Raw genomic sequence first — 12,893 nt, 5'->3', positions numbered from 1 at the left:
GGACATGGAATTTCTCCAAACTAATTCAACCGGTTCCCAACCTAAAAGTAAACGATTATAAATAATCATACAGAGCCGGTCACTCCGGAGAAAGCAGCGAGGAGCTTCTAAAGTGCAAGCTGCTTTCTCAAGATTCCAAGTCCATTGTTTCTTTAAAACTAGATCTTTTACTTAAAGCGCTGCTAAACTTTAAAAGAGTTCCTTGTTGGGTAAAAAGCCTACAGTTGTAAGGGAAATATTAGCGTCATCATGACTTAACGGCTGGCTATAAAACATTTTATGATTTTCAGTGTTTTCTACAAGTTAACCCGGAAGACTTAACGTTCCTAAAGGCTAACGAAAAGTGTGAAACCTTTGGAGGAACCCTTCCTACAATCACAAGCCAGCTTGAACAAGGTGACGCACACAAAGGGAATATTTGTTTCTTTATAATGCTGTATATTATTTTTAAAGTGGGTCAATAGAATTGCCATTTCATTCACCAAACACCCAAGTATTTCTGAATCCTTTTGTTTTCTTTCTGATTTTATCTGGGAAAAAGACGCTCAGTTGTCATATTTTTGGGTTTATACCCACCAGTGAAGTAACTTTTAACTTTTTATGATATTATTTCCCTTGTTTGGATCCTCTACTTGGCTGTAAAACTGTTTGATTTCTCCTTAAGCCTTTCTCTAATATATGGCGACACATCGGTCCCTCACTGTCACTGGGATAGAACACATTAAGACGATTCGGTCCGCTGCTTTCTAAGTGAAACTTTAATGGAAAGACGGGCTCCTGTGAAGCAAAATGTATCTACTTTATTGATCCCTGGAAAAAAAACTGGGCATCTGGACCTTTCTAGATATATTTTTTCCATGCATTAGCGCAGTCCTGAGAGGGCAACAACCAACTTATAAACTTACTCCTGTAAACTGTGGAAACTAATTATGTATTCATACCTTAAACTGTAAGCTGTAAAGCACCAAGATCATCTGTTGTGCAAGATAAAAATACTTACATGCATACATTTGCACAACACCGTTCATATTAATGTACATGCAGCGGAAACCGCTTAGAAGATCTGCTCTTTTAGAGCTGCTTTAGGAAATATCAAACCGGATTCCTTCCTCCTTTTTTATGGTGAAGTTGCTTCAGATTTATTCCCAAAAGCATCCATTGACATTCCCTTTTAATTGCATTTATTTGCCAGATTTCATTACTTACTTACTTCCTAATATGACCTCGAAGTTTTGGATCGGGCTGAAACTCACTCTGGATTCCGTCGTGAGCAAATGGATCGACAGCCGGGAGGTTTCCTATGTGAATTTTCATCCGCTCTTACAGGGAAGGTTGAAAAAGTTCTCTCTTGACGTGAGTGTCCAGCTCCGCTCCAGAGCCGCTATACTCTTATTCCACCAGCCATCCATATAACTTTCTTTTTTCAACCGGCAGCCGTTCGAAGAGGAGCGGAACAAACAGTGTCTCTTCATCCTGAATGATCCCAATTCCACCTTTGCCGGGACGTGGGATTTTACATCGTGTGCCGAAACACAGTATGTGTCTCTGTGTCAGCGATATAAAGGTGTGTTTTGTTTGGTTTATTGTCTGTTGTGTTTTTTTTTTTTTTTTTTTTTTTTTCTTCAACCTTTTAATATCATACAAGGCTGTACTTCAATTAAATTTTAAGTTTCTTTTGATGAATTATGAAATTTGGTTTTCCGTCGCCTCATTTCTTTGTGATCATGGCAGATACTAACGGATCCCAAACACCAGCTACTGTAGCTGACGAAGTGGAATTTCATGGCTATCGGTACAAGATCATTCAGAGTAACCTGACGTGGTACCAAGCCTTGTCACAATGTCACCAGCATAATATGAGCCTGGTCAGTATAACGGATCAGTACCAGCTCTCCTTTCTGGCTGTCCAGGCGGCTCTCCTGAGTCGGCCCATGTGGATTGGGCTTTCTAGCATATACGTAAGTTGTTTCTGTTTTATTTTTCTCCTTTTTGGGTGGAGGTAAAAAAATGGGATCTTTAATATCCTCTATTTCTTATTGATTTGACTTTTTGTGTCCTAACGCCAGGACGGAGTCCATTATAGATGGCAAAATGGGAAACAAGTTACTATTAACCGATGGTCAGAGGAGGATGAAGGAAGTGAGGAATGTGTTTACATGAGCGAGGATGGCTTTTGGAAGACGGAGGATTGTGATACTATGTTACCCGGGGCCTTCTGTTACTCTGCACCTGGTATGCTTTCCTTTATGGTAGATAAAATGGTGTATATATCATTCATTAGCCAACTATCTCATAGAGTAGGGGAACCTTCTAGAGATACTGTGTTTAATCAACTGCATTTTAAGGGTAACCATACTTTTTAGGGTAGTTTAGTTTTACCTCCCGTGCAGATTTACCTGCTATTTCCCCCATAAAGCGTGTTTTAATATTGCAATGGTCCTATTTTTATTTTATTTTTTTCCAGAAGACGTTGAACAGACGCCAGCGGAGAACACCAAACTGTGTCCTCACAGAATCAAAGATACCCCGTGGATTCCTTTTCGGAACAGTTGCTACACTTTTCTGGTGTCTCACAAAAGATGGCTCTCCATCGACACGCAAGAATCCCGTCACGTCTGCAGGGCTCTGCGTATGTTCATTACGTCACTAAAGGCTTTCAATGAACTGTACTGTAAACTGTAAACGCTCTTAAAGCAGATTTTCCCCAAATCCTGCATTTTACAGTTCAGTACACTAAATAAAGTAGTTTTTAAAAAACAAAACTGTAGGCAAGGCACCTCTTATAATAAATATTTTGTTATTTTGAGGACCTGCGTCTCATGAATACATAAAGTATCTAAATGTCGGAAAGCCTTAGAATTGCTGGACGGATTTTATTTTAAGAAGTGATAATCTGACCCATGAACCTCCTCCTTCAGATCCCGATGCCTATGTCTTGAATATCCGAGATGAAGCGGAGAACGACTTTGTTTTTAATCAGCTTAAACCTTTCCGTGATCTGGCAAAGTGGGTATGGCTGGGAGTCGTTTACGATGGAAGAGGTAAGAAGTTTTATTTAATGCGTATGTTAAATGATGTCGTTTACATTACGGCTCCTTAACTGAGTGATAATGGTGCTAAGAACACTGAGCATCACATAGAAATCTGGCGCTTACAGGAACCCGGGGGTGAATGAAATAATAACGCGGCCGTGTCACACTTTATCGCTTTCTGATCATTAAGCTGTCGGAGTCGTAGAATGTCGATGCTTAAAAGGCTGTCTATTAAGAGCCGGGAGCCGAGGCATGCCTGACTTCGTATTTCTAAAATAATCTCCACTGTTTTAGCATTCCAGGTGTCCTCATGACTTTTCTTTGTTACGCAGAAAAAAGACTTCGCTGGCACGATCAGACCTTCATAAAATATTCCAACTGGAGATCTGGAAGACCAGAAGTCTCCAACAATAGCTTTTATTCCGCTATGAACATAGATGGTTTCTGGGATATGTACACAAATCTCCAGGGCTTACAAGTCTTATATCTTCAGCATCACTCCATAGTGGCTTGTAAGATCGATTTAGGTAAGTGTTGAAGATCTAGTTTTATGTTCATTCCAGACCATTCGTTACCCAGGACCCTGGCTCCACTACATGAGGGCCCCTACATTTTTTGAGGCTATAAAGTAAAAATGATGCTCATTTCCAGTTTGTTTTTTTGTGTGTGATAGAATCCCCTGAGCACTACAACAAGTCTTTGCCAGACATCATACATCATGAGAACATGAGCTATCACGTTATCCCGAAGAAGCTCAGCTGGATGGAAGCCGTCCGCGAATGCAGGCTGAACGGCAGCCATGTGGCCAGCGTGCACAGCGAGATCCAGCAGGGCTTTCTGGAGTATATAGTGAAGCAAGAAGGATTTCCGCTCTGGATTGGCCTATCGAATCATGACGTAAGTATTTTTTTTCTTCTTCTTTCCTCGCCTTTGCGCCCCAACCGGTTTCCCCATTAAAACGTTGTCTTATCGTCTCTGAGTATTCATGTATTAAGTCGCAATGGTTAAAAGGAAAAAAATATTATAATACATGTTAGTCGACCTCCTTGTTGTCACCAGAAACAACGATTTTAATTAGGAAATTATTTTACTATATTGAGTAAAAACATTTATTTTTTTAATTCTTGTAATTCTCAAATATTACAAAGATAAAGCAATAAGCAGACTTAAATAAAGATGTAATTCTGTTTAATCCTTCTGAATACATAAAATGACCAAACAATTACAGGAAATTGCAAGAAATTACAGGATGCCAGAGAGGGAGGTCCAAATAGTATTAAATATATTAATAGTCTTCTTAAAACGTTAATCCACTTATTCCAAATATTAAAGTATTGCGGGAAACGCCGCCCTCCTTTGTGCATTGAAATATATAACGGGATTTATCAGAGTGGATCACTCCGTATTTCATTGTGCGGTCCCAAAGAGGGAAGCCGAGCATCTCTAAACAATGAAAGGCTGGGAATGTGATTTATTAGAATACCTAGAATTGATTACATTTTAAACCTTATTAGCAATCTGTGGCAGAGAGGATGGAGACAATAAGCTATATATATAATATATATGTTTGTGGTGGATCGCTGCCTTACTGTGTAGAGCCAGATGCATACTTTTTTCTTAAGAATCTTAATTTTGTGTTCCCTTCTTCTTCTAGGGAGGGCTTTCTGATTACGAGTGGTCTGACGGCAGTCCCTACGACTACGTGGAGCCGGAGTTCTCGCAGTTAAATCCTGCTGGAAGCTGCGTATATTTGGATACAAAGGGGTTCTGGCGTTCTAAGAATTGTACGGATACTGCGGACGGAGCGATTTGCTACAGATCTGCAAGTAAGATTCTAATCTGATCAATTTCTTTATTCTATAGTTATGTTCCAACTAAGATCCTCAGGGCTTTTAGAGTATTTCTGACGAGGCTAGACAAATAATTAGAAAAGCACTGGGAAGCACCTATTTTAGGGTTCATACTGAAAAATAATTATTAAATTGTATACGATTGGCTAAAGATTGATACGTGTTCAGTAGAACATATCTTTGCGGGTTAAATCTGGAAATACTTGAGGCATTTAGATCTTGTCCTATAAACAAAAGTAAAATTGTACTTTTTCTGTTTACCATTTAGAAAAATCCCGTAAGAATGCTCATTCTATATACTGCTGAGACCGCGAGAGGACTAAGTGCAAGCTCTGCCTTCTCGCTTTATCTGACGCCCGACTTTATTTTACAGGTCAGAAGATCCAGGACATTAAATATCCCGTTTGCTCTGATACCCCCGGGCCTGGACAGTGGCTTCTCCGAAACAATTTCTGTTATGGATTCGATCTAAAAATATATAACTTCTCCGTTTTCAGCAGCGAGGAGGCTAGTACTTTATGCCACAATCTGGGTGAGCTGCAAGCAATAACACATATATGGTTTATCTCATTGTTCATTCTGCTTAGATAGATTATAATCTATCTATCTTTCATAAAGCCTCACTTGGTTTTATTGTTTTTGGGTTTTTTTTCCTCCTAGATCCTACGTCGACTTTGCTGACCATAGACAGTGCCGAAGAAAATGACTTTGTTGCCAAATATTTGAAGGCTGATCCCTTCATTACCAATAGAGTTTGGCTTGGCTTGTCAGCGAGCTCCTCGGGTAAGATGGTCACCCTATATATAATGAAGGGAAATCTGAGCTTTGGGAGCCTTAAAAAATATTTTCCCGCTGTAATTCATTGTTCTAACAAGGAAAACAAAAAATGATTCATTCATAATCTAACATCCCACATGATGGGAACAAATCCCATTATTAATTGAGATTTACTCGTACCCTCATCTCTTGTGACGTTCTGAACGTATGCCTGGCTCATGGGAAGCCATTGTTGTGACTTTTGGCAGGCAGTAGTTGAGTAAGTCCAAGTCCACCCCGTGTTCGTAACTTTGTTTCCTTGGGTTTTCTATCAGACCAGTTTGCCCTAAAGTTTTTTTTTTGTTTTTTTTAAGTTGGGGTCAACATTCCTTTGGAAGACGTAGGTCAGGGCAGGCTGGACACCGGTAAATGATGTAATGCGATAGAGCCTTCTAACCCTGTACATGATTTCTCTTCCAGCTACGGACCTGAAATGGCAGGATGGCTCCCCGGCGGGATACACAAACTGGAGCGGAGCACAGAAGGAAGCCGGCGGGCCGTGCGGGGTCCTGCTGCCTGCCGATGGAGTCTGGCACAGGGTCTCCTGCACGTCTGGCCACGCTCGAGTTGTCTGCAAAGCACCTTTGCGTAAGTTCACGTGAAATCCCTGTCTGTCGGGAAAACCTGGTTAGTTAGACCCTTCTTTCATAGTGATTGTTCATATGTGTTTTATTTATTTATTTTAATAATCATTGGTGGACCAACACCCCCCCTCCCACCACGACCACCCCATTCCCCTGAATCCATGTAACTTACTCATGAGGAAAAAATTATTAAATGTAGCAACTGTAACTTTTTTTCCCCCCTTTTATTCCAGGTTCTAACAGAGCGGGGTTGGCTCTCGGGTTTGCGGTGGTCGCGATCATCCTTCTTGTTCTCGCGCTGGTTATATATTTTTACAAAAGGCGAAGTCCGCTGTTTTCATCCTCGGTTCGTTATCGCCGCGCAGAGGAAGACGTCGACAAAATGATTGGCGGATCCGACTTAGAACTTTTATAACGAAGCGGCCTACTTCTTGGATTTTTTTTACGTTGCACAATTTAATGTTTTTTTAAAGTGAACCCCCCTCCTGCCCCCACCCACACTAAAAGTGTATTTTATTTTTTTTTAGTACCCTTTTTTTATGTATATATACACATGAAACGTTGTGAAGCAGTCTTTGCTAATTTTGATTGATTGGGGGTATGTTTACTACAGTTCAACACAATTCTGCCAAAGTAGTGTAACTGCTCTGTAGCTTAAAAAAAAAAAAAAAAACACTTTTTTAAATTTTAATTTTTTACAGAAAAAGCGTTCTACACACTGTAAGACACCGTATAACTTTATAATTGCTTTAATTGTATGTATGTGTACAATACACACGCTCACACACACACGCGTGTACTGGGTTAAGGCATGACAATTTAACATTACCATACGGTTTTTGTTTAGTAAATACATTTATATTTGCACGCAGATGTAGGTAACAATATATATTAAAGGTAAACACACATGTATCATGAATACATACACGCTCGTGCAGGATAGTGTTCAACTGCAGTAGCCATAGACTGTTATTTTCGGCAAAGTCGGCCCTGTTTTTAATATTTGTGTCCTAACGAAAGGGGTATGAAACGTGCTTGTTTTAAATTAATGTTTGCACTGGTTGATTGCTTTATTTGGGTGTAAGTCGTGAATTTATCCATTTTATAGAAGCTTCGATTACTCTTCACAAAAAGTTTCTCCTGAGAAATCTGTCCAGGAGATGTCGAGTGTAAAGTAGAGGGATATTGAAGTGCGCTGTCGGTATGCTCTCTGCCCTCGTTGTGCTCGGAAATTAATGTAAGAATGCTTATTTATCTCGTCTGTCTGACCTGAAATTTTAATTCTGTTTCTTAGAAAGTTTTCATTCTGTGTCAAAATATGATTCGTACCTTAAAGTAATTTCTTTATTTGGGAGAACAAACAATATACCTAAAATGAAAAACTCAGAAAAAAAAAAGGCAGACTCTTCTGGCCAACTTTATACCAAAGTATGAATATCTATCAACGCCAACTCAACAACCCAGCTTATGGGGTTTCCGAAGCAAACGCCGCACTCAGATGTAGTCCTTTGTGTGTAGTAGTTGTCTTCTGGACCCTCGTTGACCCCGTATACCCCTAGAGTTCCTTGTACGCTGGTACTGTATATATATACATATATATGAGTAATGATGGGTTTGTGAATGTGTTACTGTGTGCTTGGGCTCCTTTGGCAATTTATGTGTTGAAAATTGTGCCTTTTGTTTACTCAGGAATTTAAAGACCGCATTTTATACTTGAGATACTTATCCAGTTCTTGTTTGGCGTTCTACTTGCAGGCACTGGATTTGCGTGGTTTTGTACACTGGTTTTGCACTGGTTTCTCGCGGATAATCTTTCCTTGCGTTTGCTTTTGATCTAGAAAATAATTGTGCGAAACGTTTTTTTTTTATTTTTTTTTATTTTTTTTTTTTACTTGTGTAAAGTCACTGCTTTGTTAGATTTCATGTTGTTTTTCACTGTCTGCTGTCCCCGTTTGTTTTACTGCCACGTCGCTTCCAGCCTTAATATGTAAATCCCCTTTGTAAATGCGTACTGATGGACTTTGTGCAAGCTGTTGGTTACCACTACTTTCTAAAGATAAAGTCCTAAAGAATATTATGAAAAGCTCTGGAGCAGCACGTTAAAGCCAAGTGTGTTTTTTGTTCTTGATTGCGTTAAAAGTTACCTGTTGACCTAAAACTCACCATTTTTAAATTACAATAAGGTTTTTGGCAGACCATCACAGCTTCCGCATGCTGTCAACGGAGTGCGGACAGGTAGTTTTGAAAGTCTTCCCTTGAGTCTTTGGATAGTCTGATAGTCTTGGGGTCATTAAGACCCAGGTCTGCTGCTGTTTACCCTTGGGCACAAGATCAGGCATATTTTTGCATGGCTCCAGACCACTTCCAAGTCCCTTAGGCTCTATTGCAGCTTTCACTTTAAACCTAAAAAGCACAATGGCCGAGTACGACATGCAGGTTGTGATTACTAAACAGTAGATCATGCATTTGAACCTCCTTTATGTATAAAGTTTGTATTGTCCCTAAATCCCCAGACGCTGAAGCTACCGACAAAATATCAGCCACTATTATCGGCCATAAGCTATTATTGTAACTTACCAGAACTACATGTCGCGGGTGAAATTAGAGACGTGTATATAGAGAATTGGTGGAATGGACCCTCATTCACTAAAGGGATCTGTGTTTTGATTCTCCTGGACTTGGAAGGGGATTTAGCAGGTTCCTCGACCCCGTGGAGTTTAATGTTTATGGGGAGATCAGCTGAACTCTGTAGGAACTTGCTTCTGCCGAATTCAGTTGGCGATCCAATTCCTTTGGGTAGACAATAGAGGTTGGTAGCATAGGTCGGGTATTTAAAGCCCTTGTCTCTACTAAAACCCGTCTCTTAGTAAATAGAGCACCAAATGCGGGACCATGAGCAGTAAGAGATGTCAAAAGCAGCTCAGCCAGCACAAATTATCCCAACTCCCATTTGTAGTTACATTTTAATGCTGATTTGCACGAAAAAAAAAACAAGAAAAAAAACCCACTTTCCTACCAAGTATGCCGGTGGTGGCTGAATGCACTGCTCTGTATCTTTTACTTGCTGCATTTCCCGCGTTATCCTTCATAACATCCCAAAGAGGAGGTCGTTTGCTAACAGATTCCTTATTTTTATCTTGCTGACAAAATATTAATGTGCTAATATAAAAAAAAAACAATTCGAATGTGCCTTTTTTCACATATTTCTCCTGGAAAGTTCTATTTTGTAGCAGCTTATTTATTGACTAAACCATGACTTTATAGGTAAATTGAAACTAAGAATAAAAAAAACTCCAAAGACTCGTTCCTGTTTAAATTCAATTTAAAAAATGTATTTGTCTGTTTGTTTTTTCTACCGAGTTTCCTTTCAAGATCAAATACTGAATACTGAACAATGAAGCCATTAGAATGCACTAGAAAGGGTTAATGGCTGTGTCTTTGTTTGCACTTAAAATGTTTAAACAGAAAAAAATATATAATTTTGAGTGAAAAAGAAAAACAAAATGGAAATTTGTTTAATCTTATTAAAATAGAGCAAAATATTGTAAAAATACAGAGCATTTGAAAAAATGACACTAATGGCTGGTGCAAGATTCAGATATTCGCATCTTTTGATATAAAATAATTAGATTGTGAGAACAAGTAAAAAAATATATATTATAGTACCGTAATATGTTACTATAGATATTTTGCTTTGAGTAATGCTTTTAGCTCAAAAGATGTCAATATTTGCATTCTTTACTAGCCGTTTTCATGGAAATTCTGTATGTTTTGGTTTTTTTTCTAATTCTCTTAATAAGAAGAAATAATAATTTTTATGTTTTACTCCTAGGCATTACCACTTTTTGTTTAATATTAATTTGAAGTTTTATATATTTTGTAATGTTTCATTTGCATACAAAAGAGGCATATGTTCAATCTGTTTTTTTTTTTTGTTGTTTTTTTATTGCTTTTAGTAAATGGCAGCAGTTGCTTAAATTTTGGATTTCTTGGTTTTATCATAAGTATTACCATCCAACGTGAACGTTTCATGCTTTGTTGCTATCCTGGAATATTAATTTCTGTGAAAATAGAAAAAAAATTAAATTGTCCTTTTTTACAAAAAAAAAGGTAGTATGGTGCCTTTTTTACAAAAAAAAAAAAAACAGATTAATTGTTCTGTATAAAGTTGCCATATATTTTGCTGAACCATTAAAGTGTCTTTGAAAGAGTGAGCTTTATTTAGTTATTACTACCGTCAATGGGGACTTATCATGTATTTTGACCAATGGGCTCCATCTAAGAGTCTGTATGGGAAAGCTGAGGTTGAGACTTGAGTGTGAGTGAGTGTCTCCCCATGATCAGAGCTGGTTACCAGGTTTCATTAGGAGTCCCTGGGGGGGGCTGATTCTGTGGGGCTCCGGGTCAGAGGAGCCATGTTTGGTTTCCCGTCACCCGGTATCCACCTACTATTGGCTTCTTCCCAGGCCTTCCATCTCTACCCAGAGCTAGACATGCCTACCCTCCCTCGTCACAGCTACTCCTCTAACCGTCGCGTATAAGGGGGTAGAGTAAAGGTGGGTGACAGTAGCATAAATTAAATTGCAGCCAAGTAATGAACGATGCTTTTTTGTCCTTTTTTATGGGTAGGACGTTATTAAGCTTTTTTTCCCGGGCCTCACAAGCCTGTATTCTGTTCTAATGATTATATAGCCAGTGTGACTCTTAATGTGATGAGAATTATTTGTTTCCAGTTCAAATCTAGGAGCCAAAGTCCGCTTTAACCCTTTTCAGATCTAAAAGAACGCATCTGCCTGGGATGTGTGTTTCGAAAGAGAAACGAGTGTGGGTTTTGTCCGCCCTCCCTCCTTCTACACGTACTCTCTTTTTTTTTTGAGTCCTGAGAGTTTAGCTGTGTTGTTTTTGTCATGATTGTGCAAGATCAGTTTGGACAAAAGCTGCAAATTAACTAGGAATAAAGCGACCGTGTACGGCAACAATTCCATGACCGCTTCTCAAAATAACTCCAAGATCCTGAGGAGTTCTGAAAACTCTTAGTGTTTATGGGAGTCAACAGTGGGGAAGCTGGAGAAGGGGGTCCCATGAAGGCCGTCCTCCTCCTCCTCTGTCTCTGGAGTGCTGCTTTTTGTGCTGCTGGACATTCAGAGCCGGGACTTCACAGCGATGGTAAGATTTGGGAACAGAAGGGAAGAATAATCAGCATACAGCATGTAGAATATTTCCACCCTGCAGGGTTAGCGTGTGCGAGTGGCTGCAAAAACACAATGCGTGTCGGCAGCCAACGCAGGAAGTGGTGCCAGAATTTTAGGATATGTTTTATATTGGTGTTTCTCTTTTATGTCATGTGCCCCTTATTTCTGCCTTTTAACCTAAAATGTACAGAGTTCTTTGTACATGAGTTTCTAGGTATTCCTGTAACATTGTGCTGGCTTAGCAGGGCCATAGGCTTCCTTTTACTGTCCTGGAGTAAAACCGTCCAACCCATTCCCCCGGGTACGAGTTTGTCTATGAAATGTACCTGTGGTTTACATGAAGGCATTAAAATAGCCATTCAACAGAACGAATGGACAAACGGTTAATGTCAGGCCTGTGTTAGGCAAGGAGACGGATACTCGCCAACGCTGGCTTATCCAGATCAGAAGAGAAATCCAACTCCCCCAATAAAGCGGATAGTTCTTGGCAAACCGCATTGTCAGATCCAGACCCCCCCCCCTGCCAGAAAGGCACACACTCCAAAGAAGCAAGCAGCACTCAAAATCCACGGACTACAAAATCAGTCATCGTCAGCGAAGAAGGTATTAATATTTTTTTTATTATCAGTAGAAAATGCAAAAGGACACAAAGCCGGACCCGCTTAACGCGTTTCGCACATCTCAGGTCTAAAAGGCCCTTTAGTAATGAATTTGAGAAAAGTAAGAAAAAAAATAAAATAAAGGATTATCAAAATATTGGTGGCTTGCGCAATGCCGTAAGTGAATCTAAATGGGTTACACTTGGAAGCGTTCGTTCCTCAGGCGTTGCATCATATTTATAACACTTCCAAAAAGCACTAAATGTACAAAAATGTTTATTGAATGTCTTATGAACTTGAGGATTGTTCTTTTTCTTGGCTAAAGAGATTAAGGAACTACGGTGTATAATTACAAAAGTTTGGGGTCACTTAGAAAAGCAAATTTTGTCCATTAAAATAACATGAAATGGATCAGAAATAAAGCACAGACAGTGTTAATGTTGTAAATGACTATTGTAACTGGAAATGGCAATTATGCTACAGCTAGATATTAACTTGTTTTTCATTATTTTATTTTTTATATAACCATTTCTCTCTTTCCTTTCTCCCTGTCTCTCTCACTTTTCATAGTCACAAGACGTTTATATGATATGTTTACAAAAACCTATAGCATACCCTTTAGTGTGATTATAATTAAATCTAATGCTTTAGATGTAGCTATGCTTTTTTTTTTTTTGTTTAGTGCTCTTGAAGCCTATGGTCTGCTTTGCGTTCCTAACGAGTCCTTTACTTTTGTGAAGATGCCGAGTTGTTGGTAGGGGCTCAATATTCATACAATCTGCTGCACGATGTTTGGTGTTAATACCTTCACACAATCACA

At 39.2% G+C, this 12,893-nt stretch overlaps 1 protein-coding gene across 1 annotated transcript in view; it reads left to right on the top strand.

Annotated features, from left to right (window-relative positions):
- LY75 (lymphocyte antigen 75) overlaps positions 1–12,893 on the top strand; it is a 30,151-nt gene that overhangs the window by 13,462 nt on the left and 3,796 nt on the right. Inside the window, exons 22-35 of the mRNA XM_053471230.1 lie at positions 291–396; positions 1,193–1,353; positions 1,435–1,564; positions 1,732–1,958; positions 2,067–2,232; positions 2,465–2,629; positions 2,919–3,041; positions 3,365–3,559; positions 3,706–3,929; positions 4,687–4,858; positions 5,256–5,414; positions 5,543–5,665; positions 6,119–6,286; positions 11,320–11,448. Coding sequence (XP_053327205.1) covers positions 291–396; positions 1,193–1,353; positions 1,435–1,564; positions 1,732–1,958; positions 2,067–2,232; positions 2,465–2,629; positions 2,919–3,041; positions 3,365–3,559; positions 3,706–3,929; positions 4,687–4,858; positions 5,256–5,414; positions 5,543–5,665; positions 6,119–6,286; positions 11,320–11,448 — 2,248 coding nt within the window. The remainder of the gene's footprint in view (positions 1–290; positions 397–1,192; positions 1,354–1,434; positions 1,565–1,731; positions 1,959–2,066; positions 2,233–2,464; positions 2,630–2,918; positions 3,042–3,364; positions 3,560–3,705; positions 3,930–4,686; positions 4,859–5,255; positions 5,415–5,542; positions 5,666–6,118; positions 6,287–11,319; positions 11,449–12,893) is intronic.

The sequence above is a fragment of the Spea bombifrons genome, chromosome 7 (assembly GCF_027358695.1).
Source record: "Spea bombifrons isolate aSpeBom1 chromosome 7, aSpeBom1.2.pri, whole genome shotgun sequence".
Taxonomy (NCBI): Eukaryota; Metazoa; Chordata; class Amphibia; order Anura; family Pelobatidae; genus Spea; species Spea bombifrons.
This window is presented reverse-complemented; position numbering and strand designations above follow the sequence as displayed.